An 18,910-nucleotide genomic window follows, 5' to 3' on the forward strand; every position below is an offset into this window, starting at 1 on the left:
CTTTTTGGACATTTCTTACCTGGAAGTGTCATCAACAAAAGTCAGTGATGCACAACCAAACACAATCTTAATGTGGACAAATTTTGTATCTAACTTAAAAGTTCTGTCAAAATAGGAATGCTCTGTCTGTGTATGTATTAGGGATGTCACGAGAACCGATACTTCGGTACCAAGTCGATGCTAAAATTCTGAAAGCGTGACGGAACTCATTTTTTTACAGCACCATAGCTACCGGGGATGCAGTTGCAGCGACCGCTCCGCCTCGACTTGTCAAAAACAAAAACAGTAAGAATCGTGTATAGAAGTAGCCTACTTTGCCTTCAAGGCGGGTCATCAGGGATTAATGATAAATTCGCAAAAACCAGTATGCAAACGGTGCCATCGAACTTTTCAGACGAAAGGAGGAAACACTTCCAAAGTAGTGAAGCACCTCAAAGACAGACATCCAGATTTCAAGGTGAATGAATTCAAGGTGAGTGAGTTTCAATTCATGTTAAGGTTACATTAACAATGTATCAAAAGTGTTATCCTTGTTATCCTTATCCTGAAATACACGTTACCATTATTTTTGTTTTTAGGGTAACGTAATGTAACCATAGCTAGTAGTAGGCTACCGTCCTTACCATTAAGTCTGTGTCATCTGTCATCAAAATATAAAGTTAGCGTTTTAAATATATATTTCCGGACTAATGATCTGTCACCATGTCAGTAAATTTAAACGACTGGTTTGCACTCTGAATATATAGAGGTGTGTGTGTGTGTGTTAGTACATTGTGTATGCAGCCTTTGAGCTATACCTGATAACTGAAATCTCATAATTTTCCTTTCACAGTATCAGCCAGAGGAGGATGTTGACCAGGAGAGGCAGGAGCAAACACAGCCAACCATATCAGAAGCTTTTTAGAGACACATATTATATTATATTATATTATATTGTATTATATTGTATTATAGTATACTATATGGGCCTATTTATTATCTCCATATTTCTTCATGTCTTGGCCAGGTACTGCAATTGAAATGCTGTGCCATCATAAAAAGTTGATCGTAATTAAGCACGGTATTGTTTGTTTTAAATACTTGAAGGCTACACGCCACTGTTCTTTTTTGTAATGTTAATAGTTGTTTCTTTTTATTTATTACTTGAAGGCTACATGCCACTGTTGTTTTTTGTTATGTTCAAGTGTTTTTAATACAGGAGTGTATGTTGAAGTACATGGGATTTATTGTTTTGTTTTTGTTTTTTTACCATGGTATCGAGTTGGATATCGAGAATCATGGAATTTCACTGTATTGGTATCGACTGCTAAATTTCTGGTATCGTGACATGCCTAGTAGGTATTATTATCCTGTTGGTTGGTGGAGGGGCGAGGGGTGGAGAGAGGGGTGGGGGGGATAGGGATGAGGGTTGAGGGGTGGCTGGGATAAACATTCAAAATGTAATTGGCAACCTGTTGTATTTAAAGTAGTTTGTTGGTGTTGCAATAAAAAAATTAGTGATAAAAAAAGCCTTTAGCATGCAGGAATCGGGACATTCCAAAACCAAATGCCTAACTAGAGTGTGAGAATGCATTGGTACCCACATCTCAGAATGGAAAAGTAACCAGGCGTGAGGTTTTGGAATAGGAGGGGGGGAAGAGGTGTTCGGCCAGGGTGAGTTAGTATCCTCTAGCATCCTCTTTATCTCTTTCGGAACATCTGACATCAGCTAGTAAACCACAAAGCAGCCACTTAAAGGATAAGAAATTCATTAGAAGATACAGGTGTCTGCTTATGAAATAGTATGAGAGTGCCAGGACCATCCTGCTGTTCTGCATTGCATCCCGCTCCTGTATTGTTTATCGTCCGTTAAGGTTTGTTACGGGGAGAGAGTTTTTGTTGGTCATTGGATCACAGTCTGTGAGCTGGTGATGCCTGATTGGTCTAACTCACAATGTTTCCTCCACCCCGGATAGAGCGCTCACATGCCCATGATCGACGCCCTGATGATGGCCTACACAGTGGAGATGATCAGCATTGAGAAGGTGGTGGCCAGCGTGAAGCGCTTCTCCACCTTCAGCGCCTCTAAGGAACTGCCCTTTGACCTGGAGGATGCAATGGTCTTCTGGATCAACAAGGTGAGCTGCTCCACCACGTGCCTCGTGGGTCAGGGCCAGGAAGCACTTTGAAATGGGTATCATTTGTTTTTTTTTTTGCAAAGGCACTAGGGTATTCTTTCTGAAAGCATTCACCCCAGGGAAAGATTTTTGTTGCCTGTACCACAGATTTACACAACATGACACCTAGCTGTGCGTGCTGTTTACATGTGCTTGGTTACGTTAGCCAAACATCTTGGTGTTACCATGGTTATCATCATTGAACTTACATGCTGAGCTCTTGAGAGTTAGTAGATTTTGTATTTAAGCCTGTGTTTGAGCCAAGGTTTGTGTTAAATGACTAACTAGTACTTAATTATATGGTTTGTGTGGTGCATGTAAATTTTAAATTTATCACTGCTCCAACATATCACAGATCTGTTTATACCAGGTGTTGTGTCAAACTCGTCCTTTCTGAGCTTATTGGTGTCCTCTGGAGGAGGCCCTGTTCACAGCCCAAAGTGTCTCCTCCCCCAGAGTACGTTACCCACCTCTGTTCCTCGCCCTGCCCCTGACCCTCAATTTGCCCTGGCCCAGCTCCAGCCCCTGACTCTGCCTCCAGCCCCTGGCTCTGACCACACCCCAGTTCCTCTGAGTATTGACCCTGTGCAAGCTGTTTGCCTGGTATGGATGGGCGTGTTGTGACAGCAGGCAACTGGCATTTCCTTTCCTTGTCCAGCGGACAGCTTGCCCTCTGGAGCGCAGCACTGCGAAGGTCGAGTGACTCAGCAGCACTATGTTTTATTACTGTGGGTTGCACTCGCCCCCACCTTAACCAGCTCATTAACTATTAACATGCAAACTGCTCAGAGGCCTCCCATCATGCTCTGCACTGAGCCACACAGGCAGGAAAGGTGCTGCTGGTGCTCAGAAAGGACCGATTTGTGGCTCAGAGTCCCCTGTCCCCTCTAACTCACTCCTATCATGCCTTGCAGAAGCTACAGGAGAGAGGGCCGAGGTGTAGCATTAGCTGTGGATTTAATAAGCTAAGGTCCAAATTGCTGGACTGCTCCATGCTGTCCTGTTTTCTGAAGGTGGTGCGCCGATTGCATTACAGGTGAACCTGAAGATGAGGGAGATCATGGAGAAGGAGCTCAAACTGAAGCAGCACCTGCTGGAGTCTCCAAGCCACCAGAAGGTAATGCTGTCTGTGCCCCCGTTTGCAGTCGTCTACGCATACCGGGCAGGGATCTTCCCAGCCGCAATGTGACGTGACGGCTTCTGCACGCTGTGCCAGTGATTAAAACTCACACAGGCTGTTCACTCATGGATGTGTCCTGATTCCTCAGCAAGCACATTTTGGACCCTGTCTTAATCCTGATCTTAATTGGCTTGCTTCCTTATTAATCCTGTAACTGTAGTGTGAAGGGTTTCAAATACTGAAGTCTTCAGAAAGCCTCTGATTGTAACTGGAGTACTTCTCACATTAAATGCTGTGTTCTATGGATCATGACTGTTGAAAAGTTAACTTCGTTAACATGGCCTTTATTAAGAGCACTTAGAGGGTCTAACTGACCAGTCAAATGCCTTTGACATAGCTTTCTCCTCCTCTGACATTGTGATTAGCATGCTTCCCTGTATTTCCTTGACATTTGTTTATGCCTGTTTATATTAACTCTTATAACTGCATGTGTTTGATATCCTTTACCTGAAATCCAGTTAAAGTACAATCCAGCCTGGACCCAGTTTAACCCTGTCAGACTGTTCTCTGGCTGCAGTAGGTCTGATTTAACAGTGTCGACCTGTATTGTAACCGGAAGTAGATCTGATCCCTGTTTGCATCTGACCATTTGACCTTTGTGCTGCTCTTCCTGTCTCCTCCTCCTCCTCCTAAACTCCCTCCCTGCTACTTGGATAGTCTCCCTCCAAATGGTATTGGAAACTAGTACCTGTAAGTTGACCGCTAGCTTCTCCTCTTTTCCCGTCTTAAAGGCATTATCACTGTGCTCTCGGTGTGTGTCGATGTGTGCCTGCAGCCATCACTCCGTGTGTAGGCCACTGAAAACATGCCAGACATAACCAGGTAAAACTAGTGCATCCAGGAGGTCCCATTGTGAGCCTGCCACCTCTCTCCCACTGTACCCCCCTGCCGGCTGAGAGGTCCCATTGGAACTCCCTCCCCCATCACACGCACACTTTCGGCAGCATCCAGTGGTTGGTTTCCAGCGGGAAGCCCGGGAGTCGAGGACGTGGCGCTCCTCTAGCCCAGCCCCAATGGAGAATGACGGGGGTGCACAGTGTCGGCCTTTCATGCCGAGCTTCACTAAGTAGAGGCCCCGCAATGCCGCCCCTGCGTGACCTGTGCCTCATTTTCACCCACTGCGCCTTTCTCCCTCACCAAATTTTTAATTACCCCCCCTCATTGTCTCTCTGCTGTTCCTCTGTCAGCCTGATTTCATGCACGCGCTGGCCCATTGCATGCTGGAGCCGGTGGAGTTCTCCCGCGTGGTACAGTACACCTTTACTCCCCTGCTCTCCCTCTCCTTAATGTCTGTCCCCCTGCTTAATGTCTGTCCCCCTGCTCTGCTCCTTCACTGAGCCTCTTATCTGCTCCATCTGTGTTTGCTTCTTCTATTGTCCTTCTCCCTTACAGTACTGCTCTTGTGGACTGTTCCATTATCACTCTCTCAGCTATACCCCACCTCTTGCTTCCATACTCTTGTTGTGATTCTGCTCTTTCTGTGATGTCCATACTTTTATACTTTTATACTTGTTCCCCCCGCAATGCATCACCTGATGTCCTCCTCCACTGCGCTACCTCTATACTGTGACAGAGTAGAAGTCCACCACAAAGCTAGTGAAGTGAGCGTGGTCCTCACGGCGCTTTGCATCCCTCCCAGAATCCTGGATGCATTGACTCTCTTGGCGCGTGTGGTAGCTGCCACCTGAGGATGCTGTTTGTCTGTGGTTTTGTATTCTGTGTGGCTCAGGCTCCCCCAAGTAGTGCTCAGCATTTGTAGCTGTGAAAAGACCTTTTATTTTAGACCAGCTCAGCAGATCGATAACGCTTGGCTGGGGGAATGTTCTGGCACAGACACTGTGCCATGGCATTCCTGCCCCGCACACTGATGGTCGCCCCTGATTGGCACGCGCCATCCAGGTCGCTCCCAGAGGAGTGGAAACGGAGACGCAGTTGACTTGCTCAGAAATCATGTGGTTACATCGGCAGAAGTGGGGCATCAAACTCAACTCATATTAGGCTGCAGGTATGCTGATTTTTGGTGTGCCCTGGATTACTGAAGCAGCCTGATTGTGTAGTCAGTTGGGTGCTCTGCTGTATTTTGCAAACAGCAAATCACTGCAGAGGACTGTACTCATATTGGTGAAGTTCCTTGGTTGATGGAGTTAACTCCTGCTACCTAAGGTGGTGAGGGGGAAAGCAGTAGGAATAGAATAGCAATATGTATTAGCCCCAGGAGCTGAGTTTGGCGCCCGCTGTGGCTGACGTGCGCCTTGTGAAGCAGCTCAGATCTGGTTGGACTGAAGGTGGGCCCTGTGTAGGCTGAACCCCTGCCTACTGGTCTCCGCCTAACAGCTCATCCTTTTAGTGTGCATCATTATCAGCAGCCTTGTGTGCTCAGAACTTAGTCTGCCCACACCAGGCCTGGGGCCGGATGTGCAGGCTGTTGTGTGGGCCCAGAGCTGTCTGTGATGACCAAGGCCTGGGGTGGCAGACAGAGCAATCCCTGGTTAAAACGGTGGGGTAGTTAACAGAGGTGACTCTCCTTGTATAGTATTCTCTCATCAACCAAGCTCTGGGAGGGCTGAATTCTAGGCAAGGTTAAGTATTACCACACACAGGTTGCCACACTCAGTGTGCCACACTCAACAACATATTTGCTTGCATTATGTTGAATTGAAAAGACTACACAAGAAACAAAGTACAGAGTAACACTGAGAGGCAATCGCAATGCTAACACTGCTAACACAGCTTTGCTGGCTAGTGATGCTAATAACATAAGCTCAGGTGCTGGAGAAGCTAGACATCTAACCACAAGAGATGCTAGTGATACAGCAGATGATGATGTAACCTTCAGACTGATTAGTCTGGAGAGGGACAGATGCCAACAGTGGTGATGTCCCTGCTGCTGCAGAACAGTGACTGCCCTTGACTTGCTGCCACATTGTCTTCCTTTAACAATAAAGCTGTCTGGCCAATTCCCTAACTACATGCAGAGCTACAAAGACATATACACATTTCAGTTTAAATGAGTCTTGATTAAAACCTGAGCTTTTTAAGCATTACATTTAAGTTCACAGAAAGCTACTGTTTACTTTCTGAATGTAACATGCACTACCAACAGCACTGTAGCTCTGTGCTTAATGAACTGCCTTACCTGTTGTTGGCATGCATCTTTCTAGCAACTACCAGGGACTACTGTACTGTAAGTTATTTGTTTTGTCTATCAGATACTTACATAGCTTGTGTTTTGAGACAGTATCCATTTATGACTATAAATATACTGATGTACTCAGTATCTTGCTCTAAGGGCATATCAGTGGTTTCCTACCTGGTTTGATCACCAGACCTGTTGTGAAACCAATGTTCACTATAAACTATACACTCACCTCTCTGCTGCCTCCACAACTACGGCAGAGAGCTCATGTCAGATGGATTGCTGTGTCCTGCCATCTCCATGGAAACACGGTCACCTGCTGCTTCAGTGCCCTCCATGCCCCAGCTGCTCTAATCTGTGTCCGTCCCTGTTTCCAGGTGCGATATCGCAGGGACCACCTCTCTGGCCGACAGCTGCCCTACTTCCCCCTGCTGGAGGATCTGATGAAGGATGTGTGCGATGGTGCTGCTCTGCTGGCAGTGGTCCACTACTACTGCCCCGAGCACATGAAACTTGACGGTAGGCACGGAGGTGCTTTGTACTTCCTCCAACTGTCCAACTTGTACATTTCTGGTGCTAAGATTTCGGTACACTAACGGGGGGCTCAGTTGGGTGATACAGAATACAAGAACAGCCATTGGAGTGACCTACACATTGAAATGACATAATCTCCAGTTTTGTACACAGCATTTTTGTCCTTTTCCTGTATACTCACGTCTAACCAAGCAAGGTGCCTTGAACTCATGTATAACAAACAGTGGTCATTCTCCAGACATTAAAATAGCTTTAAAATGCCACACTGGTGTTAGCGGAGTGATTTTTATAGTATTCTACCTGCATCAGCAAGTGCTTTTTGAGTACTAAGACTGTCTTTGTGGTGTGGCTAAGCAGTGATCATTCATAACCCTGTGTTTTTCTCCCAGATATCTGCTTGAAGGAGGTGACCTCAATCGCTGACAGTCTCTATAACATCCAGCTGCTGAAGGAGTTTGCCAATGAGTACCTTAATAAGAGCTTCTATCTGACCACTGAGGACATGCTGTATGCTCCTCTAGTGCTCAAGGTATACCATGGTCAGATTGTGTGTTATATTGGTAACCTTCCAAACCTTTCTTTTAGCACAATGGCATGTCAACACAAATATTTCACAGCTTCGTTATTGCACAGACAAATTCATAAATACGTACCATTATGTGCCATTAAGTTTAAATGGTTATTCTTGCATGATAAAATGTATATTACTTTTCAACCTAATGGTTTGTACATGGGATCCCTCAAGGGGGTCCCGAGCCCAAATTTGAGAGTCATCAGAAGCAGGTTAGAACTCATGATCGCCATTAGCCCAGTTTCCTAGTTAACACTCCACAGTGATGCGAGTCTCCACAGATCCTTCTACAGGGCTCTGTAACACGTCCTCTCTGTATTTCAGCACAACGTCATGGTCTTCATTGCTGAGCTCTTCTGGTGGTTCGAGATTGTCAAACCCGATTTCGTCCAGCCCAGGGACCTCCAGGAAATCAAAGACGGTAAGGAAGCACCAGGGCCGGCTCGTCTCGACCGACCACATTCTTGATAGGCGTTGATGTTCTTGCCATTCCATGGTAGAATGCAGTGCAGTCAAACCTGTGTGATGAGGGAGCTCTGAAAGCCGCTGATGTAAAAGCCTGCTGCATGTCAGGGGTTACACATGCCAGGAACAGCTCCCTTTCTTATAAAGAGTCATCCAACCGAGGTTATATTTTTTATTTGCCAAAATGAATTTTAGAAGTCAGCTTTTTTCTACTGGTCAGTATTTCATTTTCTTAAGGCTGTCCAACTGGTATAAAACATTAAGTTGGTATGACCTTTCTAAGGCAGTGAGAGTTGACTTCATTAGCAAAGGCGTGCTGACATTTCAGATACAAACTCATTCATGCTCACCTTGATGGTGCCTCTGATGTGTCTACCTGACTCTTCTGACTTCTCTTTTATTCAGGGGTGTCAGGAGAGCTGTAGCATTCTTTGCAGACACTGTTATCCAGAGCAACTTGCGTAGATTACACGTTTTACATGTTACCTATTTATACAGCTGGATATTTACTGAGGAAATTTTGGGTTAAGTACCTTGCCCATGTGTACAGCAGCAGTGCCCCAGTGGGGAATCAAACCAGCAATCTTTTGGTTGTGTGCCCTGCTCCTTACCACTATGCTACACTGTCGCCCTGGCAGCCCACTCGTGCATTCACTGGGGTGGTTGCTAGGCTGTTGCAGTCCAGACGGTGCATTGCGTTACTCTATGCTTCCTGTCCCTGCTCTGACACCCTTTCCCTCCTCTCCCGCAGCGAGGACAGTGCAGTCTAAGAGCGCCCGCCCCCCAGTGCCCATTTCCAACGCCACCAAGCGTAGCTTTCTGGTGACGCCCATCTCGGGGGACAGTGTGGTAACTGGCCAAAGCCCAGAAGTCTGTAACAGGTACTACCTGCACCTTGAAGAGTCTGACCCTCTGTAAGTCTGTCTTTCTGTCCCACCTCTGCTGCTGTCTCTGTGCTGCTGTTATTCCTGACCACGCCGCAGTGGTGGCGTCTTAAGCCTCACTTACTGAGACTTGTGTGCGCGCGCACACACACACTCACTCACTCATAAATATACTGATAAAAATATGGAAATGTATAATTTCTAGACATATCGATGTAGATTGGGGATAAAATATGGAAATGTATAATTTCTAGACATATCGATGTAGATTGGGGGTTTGACAAAAAATATCTGCGTTATATCAGAGATATAGCACTAGAAGGCCATATGAGGTTGACACTCGTAAATATTAGGATGCAGGTCGTTGAACTCATTAACAGCTTACCACATTTACATTCAGAGGAGGCGGAGCAGGTAGCAGTGCAGCGTATTTTCTTACTTTAGTCACTCTCTCCTGTCTCTGAGGATCAGGGCTGTCTGAGCCCATCTGCGCTGCTGTGATCTCATTACAGAGACCTGCTGCTCCACTTGTGTGATGCAGAGCAATGAATGACTGCACCCACCATTCTTTTAACACCAGTTTGTACCCTTAGAGTTATTTCCAGGTATATCTTTGACGGACATTCAGCTAAATAGTCGATACTTGTTGACAGCAAGTGCAGTGCAGCAAGTGCAGTGTGAAAGTCCCCCGGGAGGTTGTCACACTGGGTTGTCTCACACTCTCCCACACTGTATGCCCCCACCTGTTAGGACTGCGGTGCGTTTAGAAGCTGTGCTAATTGGATTGACTTTGATTATAGTGACGACATGGGAGGCACCATGTGACAGGATAATCTAGTGACGCGTGCACACATGTAGGTTGGGTCAGCAGGTAAACATGGCAGAGCAGCGCTGTGTTTGCAGAAGGAGTGAACAGACCTGCTTAAACTACTGATGGTGGGTGGGGCTGTGTTTCCTATCCCTTTCACATGTGTTCCTCCTGCTTTTCTGTCTCTTTCCCCTGTGTGATGTCAGTCCTGTTTCTTTGTGTGATTTTGCTGTTGTGATGTTGGCTCCCACGTTCATGTTGTCTGTTCCCTGGTAAAAAGAAAATGGAATTACGGTCTGCCGCTGTCACCGTTGCTTGTGTGAAGTGCACTGGGTCAGTGGCTCCTCCCAGCTCTAGCCTGGATGATCTTATTAGGCCATCGTTTGACAGCAGCGAAGCGATATGATATTGGCTCAGTGATGCTTCATTGGCTTTGAATTCTCAACCTCCATAGGGCTCAAACCGCATACATTGGGTTGTCATAAGACCTCAGTGTCAAGATTTCGAGCAGACTGAGTCCATGGCTAGCCTTTGATGTTATGATGCAGTTAGGGAGAGCAAAGCAATCAAGCCAGACAGTGTCCCAGTTGTACCTGTAGCATACCTTCTTAAACTGGAAATGTTAGGTATGTGGTATGATTTGATTTTGGAGAAGGATCAGATTGAATCGGTGCTGTTGCGCGCTTGTGACATATTTTTCTGGGAGGCTGACTGCTTGTTTGTCTCTCAGTAGTAAAGGGAGTCCTGCCCTCGGCCCCTCCCATCCCTTGCTCCCTCTGAGACAGAGACAGCAGAAATCCCTGCAAGGAGAGGAGAGCTTAGGTAAGAGCTGAGTCACAAGACCAGTGCTGCCCTCTAGAGGCATGTTGGGGAAATTCATTTTGAAAACAAACACATTGTGCTTCTTGTTTTTGCCAGTGTCTTTTATAAGCAGTTGATTCTTACAAATGGAGAATATCACTTTTTTTGTATTCGTTGTTGAAAGAGCTTTAGATGTCTGCAAGCCAATGCATTTCATTAGCTGGATTTACTGAGTGTACTGTGCAATCTTTAAAAGAAGACAATGTACAAATTGAGGAATTTGTTTTATTTGTACAGATACAAATATATTACTAAGATTTTACCTGTGATTATAGGTATAATCAGGTTGTGGCTTTACCACAGGACAGATTGTTGCAGTTTAGAGAGGCAAGGAAGGACCCCAGATGAGCTAAAAGTTTGCATGTTCCTGTATGTAGGGTGTCGGAACCGCTCAAACTCCCTAACACGCGTGGATGGCCAGCCCCAGGGCTCAGTGGTGGCCTGGCCAGACAGGAAGCAGAGGTAAGGGGACAGGACTCCAACTGCCAGCCCTTACATTAACACCATTTAATGATGGAACTAGTGATACCAGCATATTACACATATTACCTGATGCCACTGGTGACAGGTTTTCATGGATTTTGTATCTAAAATTCATTCACGTTTAACTGAATGCAGAATTATTTGTATTTTTGCAAGTTGTGAGGTTTTCAGATTGGACCTACTTCTGTAAAGAACATCTGCTGAAAAGACAGTACACATGATCTGTTCTTTGACCCTTTTTTGATTGATAGGCGGTAGGAAATTGGAAAAGCTGCTGCTAATTTTTGGTTTTGTCCCAAATCTTGCATGTCCCACCTCCGGCTCCCCAGGCCCATGTCCCAGCCCACCCCCTACGCGCTCCACTATGCCACCGACAGTGATGCTGACCTGGCTTCAGGCGACAGTGTCAGCCTCGCCCGCTCCATCAGCAAGGACAGCCTCGCCTCCAACGTGGTGAGCATCACCCCCAAGCACCAACTGGGGGCGCCAGCGGGTCCCCAGGGCCCGCGCCGTGTCAACGGCCAGAGCCTGCTGGGACACGTCAATATGGAGGACGAGGAGGAGGAGGAGCTGGTGGCCATCATCAGGTCAGAGGAAGGAGCTGATGGTGGCCGCCTCCCAGACCAGGGTGACCTGGACCTCCAGAGTGTGTCCTCCCGAGCCACAAGCGCCCGTTCCCCCCAGAAGAGGCCCGAGGAGGGGCCCGAGCCCCGACCCAATAGCTTTTACTTAGAACCACTGATGCCTGCTGTGCTGAAGCCAGCGAAGGAGAAGTCTGTAAACCCCAACAAGGAGGAGGAGTGCGGGGAGGGCAGGACCCGGGGGTCCTACCGGAGGGTAGGTGAGGGACCCGCGCCCTCCACCAGGAGGAGAGCCCCCGGAGCTGACCATGACCTCAGCAGGACCTTCACTCCCATCTCCAGTGCCGAGTTTCCCCCCGCAGAGCCAACACGCCCCCCGGCAGACAGTGTCCTGGACACCGAGCGGCCCTGTGGCTTCTTCCTCCACGCGTCAGACTCTGAGGACAGGCCGCCCCTTGCCGGGCACGTCCGCAGCGGCCCCTTCCCTGTCCCGCCGCTGGCGTGGGACATCAGCCGCGACTCGGACTCGGAGATCGCCGACATGGACGAGGATGAGCCGGAGGAGGAGCTGGAGCAAGGCAAGGCCAAGGGCTACGGCGAGGAGGAGGAGGAGTCAGCCAAGCTGCAGGCGGACATGAAGGTGCGGGAGCACGAGGACAAGGATGGCGCCAGCGGCCGCTCCAGCCCCTGCCTCAGCACCGTGTCGCAGGCCAGTAGTGCTGCCAGTGGCAGTGTGCGCATGACCAGCTTTGCTGAGCGTAAGCTGCACCGGACGGGCGGTGGCGGGAGTGGTTATGACGCACGCTCCAGCTCCAGCAGCTCACAGAAAACCACGCCCGATGGCTCAGAGTGTGCCCCCCCACCCCTCACCTCCTGGAAGCTGAGGCGTGAGCAGAGCCCCACAGGGCAGGGCAAGGACGGTGTCAACGTGCTGGCATCGGAGCTGGTGCAGCTGCACATGCAGCTGGAGGAGAAGAGGCGTGCCATTGAGTCGCAGAAGAAGAAGATGGAGTCGCTCTCTGCCCGGCAGAGGCTGAAGCTGGGGAAGGCAGCCTTCCTCAACATCGTCAAGAAGGGCAAGAGCGACACCCTCCCCCAGCCCCTGAAGGCTGACTACTACTCCCAAGAGGAGCAGAGGCTCAATGGGGGCAAGGAACTATCCTCTAAGGATGACTCCTGTGTGGATGGGCTGAGGGGCACGGCCAAGGAGTGGGAGGTGCAGGAGGGGAGGACCTCCCTCCGGTGGGCCAGGGAGTCCCCGCCCCCTCCTGGTACTCTGGAGGTAGACAACAAGCTAAACGGCGGGCTGCTGCTGGATGATGGTGCGGCTGAGCCAGACCTGAACGAGTGCAACCGCTCCATTGAGATGCTGAATGAGGCCATCAGTGCCATCCAGCAGCAGATGATGCAGCTGTCCCTGCAGCAGGACCTACTCATGAAGCAGAATATCCAGTCTCCCCCTGGTGGGGCCCCCCCGGCTGCAGCCTCCGGCTCCAGCCCCTCCTCTGCACCAGCCAACGGGAAGGGTGCCCCGCCTGAGCCCAAGATCCGCCCTGCTGTGCACTTCGTGGAGCCCCTGTCGGCCTCTGGGAGCGCTCCGGTGCGCCGGCCGCCCAAGCTGAGCTCGGGGCGGGGCCCACGGGCCAAGCCGGCCGACCTGAAACTGACCAAGGAAAGTGGCAAGCCAGCGTTGCGCGCCATCACCCCCACCCAGAGCGTGGAGACCCTCCCCCACCTCAGGCAGTTCCCTGGGGGCCGGACCCCCAAGGAGGAGCAGGAGGGCAGTGGCTCTTCGCCCAAAGAGGCGGCCAGCCCCCTGGAAAGGGGCAACCTGCGGCGTGCCACCTTCCGGCTTCACGATGAGGCCAACCAGCGCACCCTGGCCGCCCCTGCCCCCGCCCCCATGTCCAGGGAAGCAAGCTCCACCCTGCCCGAGTGGCCCACTGAAGAGATCCCACCTGCAGGCCCAAGGGAGAGCGAGTCAAGTGTGCTGGACAGCATGGGGAGGGAGGCCGCCCCCGCTGAGGAGGTGTCCCGGAGCAAGGCCCACCTGATCGAGGTGGATCTGTCCGACCTGAAAGACCCGTCCGAGGAGGGCGGCTCCGACATCCAGGACATGACCGTCGATATCGCCGACGGGGACCAGAAGTCTGTGCTTGGGTTCTTTTTCAAGGTACCGTGTGTGTGTGTGTGTGTGTGTGTGTGTGTGTGTGTGTGTGTGTGTGTGTGTGTGTGTGCGCGTGTGTGCAGTGTGACGTTTTCTCAGAGTACGCTCTTATCTAGAATGATATCCACACATGATTGAAGTTATCCTTTTATACAGCTGGATATTTACGAGGTAATTCAGGTTAAATATATTGCCAAAAGGTACAACAGCAATGTCAAGGAAAGGAGGTTTCCAGTTTAATTCCTAAACTTGCCATTGCTGTTGTATTCTTGCGAGAGTTATGTACTTGATTGCCTCAGTAAATATCCAGCCTGTACAGTGGATATGACTTTGGATGAGAGCAACATAAAATGTGACACAACAGCGTTGGGAATAAGCCTGGCAACCTTTGGGTTACAAGCCCTGTTGTTACCACTACACCTTATTACTGTGTTTCTGTTTCTGTAGTTGTGCATGTCTGTTGAGTGTAAAATATATTCCAGTGATTATATATACATGTATATTTTTTAGCACAGTCCTCATCTCAGCAGGCAGGTTATAAGAACACAGTGTGCATGCAGTCTGAGTGTGTTGTATGTTTGGGTGTTACAGGATGAGCAGAAGGCGGAGGATGAGCTGGCGAAGAAGCGGGCGGCCTTCCTGCTGAAGCAGCAGCGCAAGGCTGAGGAGGCACGGCTCCGCAAGCAGCAGCTGGAGGTGGAGATCGAGATGAAGCGCGATGAGGCCAGGTACTGCCCCTGCCACTGCTGCCTGCAACCTTGTGGGATCCGCCGCCGGAAAACAATGCTAAAATGAGTGCCGCTTTCCCTGTTGCCCTCTCCCAGGCGGAAGGCCGAGGAAGACCGGATCAGGAAGGAGGAGGAGAAGGCCCGCCGCGAGCTCATCAAGCAAGAGTACCTGAGGCGGAAACAGCAGGAGATGATCGAGGAGCAGGGCCTGGCCAAGCCCAAAGGCAAGTCCAAGAAGCCCAGGCCCAAGTCTGTGCACCGTGGAGAGTCGTCCAGCGACACATACTCCAAGTGCTCTTCCACACGTAAGTGTCCCTTCTCGTCCCATCCTGTCTGAGGACAGTCGAATTCAGTGCTGATGAGTTGCTGAGGATTCTGGGACTCCCTCAGCTCATGCTTTAATGATTTAATAGGAGTCATTGATTGGATAGGAGCTGGCAATCCCTGGTGTTATTCCACTGCTGATTAGATGGGATCACTGAAGTCCTGATCCCATTCAGTCTCTAAAGGAAACTGGGCTCCCCTGCACTGAACAAAGACACTCCTGCTGTAAGGCATAGTGTCGCATTAGGAAGTCATGGCATTTGTAGAGCCCTGCTGTCCCTGTGCTTGCTGGCTGAGATCTCTTTTCAGTAAAGACCCAGACGCCTGTCACGTTGGGATGGCTGTGACCACCCTCCCCCCACTCTCACTTATGCAGCATTCCAAAATGTCTCCCATCTCCAAGCGTGTTCTGTTACTGTCCTCCCAACACCATGCTGAAATGGTGAGATTGTTCAACATTCTGTCCAATAGTCATCAAAGAACTGCCCATTATTGTGCACATGGTAACTGGGCATTGGGCTAACTAACTAACTAACTAACTAACAACCACTAACACCACCATTGCCTTTGTAATGACTTTCCGTGTTTGTCTACTCAATTTTCATGTTCCCCCTGAGTCGTCATGTCCCAGACAGTGTTGCATTTTTGAGGAATTCTGGGGAGGCCTTTTCTAGCTGCAGGCTGTGTTTGTGTGTATGTCTGTGTGCGCGTCTGTGTGTGTGTATGTGTGTGTCTGTGTGTGTCTGTGTGTGTCTGTGTGTGTCTGTGTGTGTCTGTGTGTGCCTGTGTGTGCCTGTCTGCATGTCTGTGTGTGCCTCTCCTTCCTCAGCTCTACATTGTGTGTGTCACCCAGGACAGAGTCGCAGAGCAGCCTTGTGGATCGGGGGCCAAGTTCGGACAGGAGTTGGGGGAGGTGAAAGATTTAACGTTCCTGTGCCCTGCATGACATGCCATTACCCATGATTCTCAGAGCGGTCTGCGCCCACATCTCCCATCTTGCTGGCACATCACCTACCTCCATGTTGACTTGTTGGATCGGTCATGTTATGGCAGCAGCATTATCTGGCAGCACTACCATGATATTAGGTTCCATCTTGGTTCACTAAATGAGAGTAGTACATGGCTAAGCCATGTCAAAAACTTTCTCCTGTAATTGTGAAGCCCCACTAACATCAAAAGTGTAATGCCTAGACAACATACTGAGGAAAATGGTACAAAAGATATTATTATTGTTATAGATGTATGATTTGTCTGAAAATTAGGCTGCAAGTTTAGAGAATATGAACCACTGTATTTCAAAATTCCACTTCTAGTATGCCAAGGTGGTGAGTGCTGTCATACTGCCAAGTGTGGGCAGCCAATGGAGTCGTTATGTGGTCGGAGTAGTTGGGGCGCAAACTTCACACAAACCTCTGAGGGGGCAGAGGGTATCTGGACTTGTCCATTGCCCAAGGGTTTCACTAACATCTGAGACATTCTGAAAATGGCTGCCTTTTGGATTTGAACATGAATACATGGTTGAAGTGCATTGTATTTAACTGAGAAATTGGCTTTTGCAGTTCTTACATGGTGCACAAGGTATGAAAATGCTTTGAATGAAATGTTCCTGTGAGAATGTGGGTGAAAAAATATATGGTGCAGATTTATTAAAACTCAAGCATGGCTTGAGAAAGGTCTGTTTTAACCACAGATGTTGATGTACTTGCACTTTTGTTGTAGGATGTGATGACAGTAAGTTGTCTGTTTGTGGTTTTGTGTTAGGAGTGGTTGATGGAATGGTGTGTTTGTGTGTATCATTAACATGTCTGTGACTGTGTGACTGACAGCTGGGGATACAGGACTGTGACTGTGAGATTGATGGCTGGGGATACAGGACTGTGACTGTGTCAGGCTGATGCTGGTAAGGTGTGCTGTACCTGTGTGTGAACTTGGTGTGTCCTCTTTCCTCAGCTGACAACCTGAGCAGCGCCCAGTCTGGCTCCAGCCTGTCACTGGCCTCTGCTGCTACCACCGAAGCCGAGAGTGTCAACTCTGGAGGGACGGGATCTCAGCAGTGAGTCTCTGTCTGTACCCTATATCTGCGTATGTGTGTGTGGGTACGCACGCTTATGTATTAGAGGGTGACAAGGGAGTGGATTTTCACTCCTGTCCCATCCCACTCCCACAAAAATACTCCTCCCCCCCCCCCCCCCATGACAGAATAAAAAAAAAAAACCCTGTCCTGTCCCAATCCCGGAAGAATGGCTCCCTTCCGATCCCGTTCCCCCGTGTTGTGTTTTTTTTGGGGGGGACAACAGAATGATCAGGCTCGGTTCTAGATTTCCACAACTGGGGGGGAACCATAGTTTTGGGGTGGCCAATTTTTATTCACCAATGCATACTTTTCATTTTACAGCATATAAAAAAATGCATAGTATAGCCTATAGACTACCAACAGCCTATACTTGACATAAATGTAAGCTATAAGGGGTGGCAATATCTCAGATAGGGAATTAAATGGTTTCTGGTTCAAATCCCACTTCATGTTGCATCTACTGAGGGTGTTTGAACATGGCTTGTCTGCCAGTGTTTGTTGATGATAGGTCATCTGCTACAGCCAATCATTTAGATGTTTAAATGATTAAATGTTGGAATGTTAATGTGTTATTACAGTTTTTCTCAATTACTACTAGATGTGGTTTCAACAGATCCAATTCTGTGCTCCATTTCTGCCTATTTATGCGCAGCATTCAAATGGCAATGGCTAGATGCATGCTTTTGGAATCCCCTCTCTTTTTCTAATGCCACTTTCCAATTCGTGAACCCAGTCTTGGTGAAGAGAGTTTCTCTGTCATTCATCCCAGCAAATTTACGGCATGGGAAGCAAAAGCATGTATCTAGCTTCACAGAATACTCCAACCATGGCCGGGACTGATACCAACTTGGGTTAAAAGCCCTGGCCGTCTGACTAAACATTGTTTTAGGAAATGGTTTAGGAAATGGTTGAAGAATAGGCTGGGATGGTGCGCTATTGTTTAAGTCACTTGGACTAGATTCGATAGATGTACCGCAGACTCCCGTGTGTCGATGCGGAGTGGGCACGGAAAATGCACTACTTGAACTCGGCACTTCATGCAAAGGCGCCAGACCTGGTGCCTTTGATTCTAGAGCAGCCGTCGCTGCATTAGCATAAAGTTGTTTAATAGGAACCAGAAATCGCTGCATGGTTGTTCGACTGTAACTATGCAGGATATCAGAAGTCCTCCACGTAATTTAGCCAGGTAAGAAATTATTTAAATCAGATTTATAAATCTTTTGATTCCTAAAGCTACCACTCTTTCAAGCTAGCAGTAGCTAACTAGCTAGGGGAACTGGCTACCTAGCTAAGTAGCCTGTCCTAAACCCCACCAGAAATGCTCCTTATACTGCACAACACAAAACCAATAATAGTAAAACTGTCAAAAATAAATGCACAATGTTTTTTTAATACTTTAATTTTAAATTATATATACTAGAAAAATGTTGCTCTGATCCAGTTTTCAAGCAAGAGCCATGCACTGTAAAATTGTCAGTAAAATTTTCCATCTCCAGATTTTGTAGTTTCATGTCAACCAATCAGAAATCGGAACAGTTTGAAATCGTTGAGCTAGCCAATGATATTGACACTAGGGGAGCAGAAAAAAGTGTGTGTATGTGTGAGTGTATATGTGCGTGTGTGATAGAGCAGGTGTGTATGTATGTGTGTTGCCAGGGAGGTCGTTAAAGTGCAGTCCTCCTGTCTGTCTGAGGCCCTATGTGGGTGTATCCTCTTGGTCTCTAAGGCTCTGTATTTGGCTGGTGTTACGCTGCTCTGTCTGTCCACAGGGCTGAGTCGGTGGAGTCCTTCCCAGGGCTGAGCCGCAATGCCAGTCGCAACATGGAGAGGGACTGGGACAATGGGTCCACGGCATCCTCCATCACCTCAGTGGCAGAGTACAGCGGTGAGAACACTCCCAGACTCTCAGACTCAGAGACGTATTCTCTCAAAGGAGAAGATTCTGCAGCATTCACATT

At 48.5% G+C, this 18,910-nt stretch overlaps 1 protein-coding gene across 4 annotated transcripts in view; it reads left to right on the top strand.

Moving 5' to 3' along the window:
• LOC118778538 (calmodulin-regulated spectrin-associated protein 1-B-like) overlaps positions 1-18,910 on the top strand; it is a 70,017-nt gene that overhangs the window by 48,269 nt on the left and 2,838 nt on the right. The window contains exons 4-17 of one of the 4 annotated variants that reach the window (XM_036530109.1): positions 1,956-2,117; positions 3,193-3,273; positions 3,994-4,026; positions 6,850-6,991; positions 7,396-7,535; positions 7,902-7,998; positions 8,794-8,956; positions 10,468-10,556; positions 10,973-11,057; positions 11,408-13,832; positions 14,418-14,554; positions 14,651-14,859; positions 16,829-16,931; positions 18,722-18,837. In XM_036530109.1, coding sequence (XP_036386002.1) covers positions 1,956-2,117; positions 3,193-3,273; positions 3,994-4,026; positions 6,850-6,991; positions 7,396-7,535; positions 7,902-7,998; positions 8,794-8,956; positions 10,468-10,556; positions 10,973-11,057; positions 11,408-13,832; positions 14,418-14,554; positions 14,651-14,859; positions 16,829-16,931; positions 18,722-18,837 — 3,982 coding nt within the window. Of the gene's footprint in view, positions 1-1,955; positions 2,118-3,192; positions 3,274-3,993; positions 4,027-6,849; positions 6,992-7,395; positions 7,536-7,901; positions 7,999-8,793; positions 8,957-10,464; positions 10,557-10,972; positions 11,058-11,407; positions 13,833-14,417; positions 14,555-14,650; positions 14,860-16,828; positions 16,932-18,721; positions 18,838-18,910 lie in introns of all 4 variants that reach the window. The other 3 variants (XM_036530110.1, XM_036530112.1, XM_036530113.1) reach the window with 3 other exon arrangements.

The sequence above is a fragment of the Megalops cyprinoides genome, chromosome 5 (genome assembly GCF_013368585.1).
Source record: "Megalops cyprinoides isolate fMegCyp1 chromosome 5, fMegCyp1.pri, whole genome shotgun sequence".
NCBI classification, from domain to species: Eukaryota; Metazoa; Chordata; class Actinopteri; order Elopiformes; family Megalopidae; genus Megalops; species Megalops cyprinoides.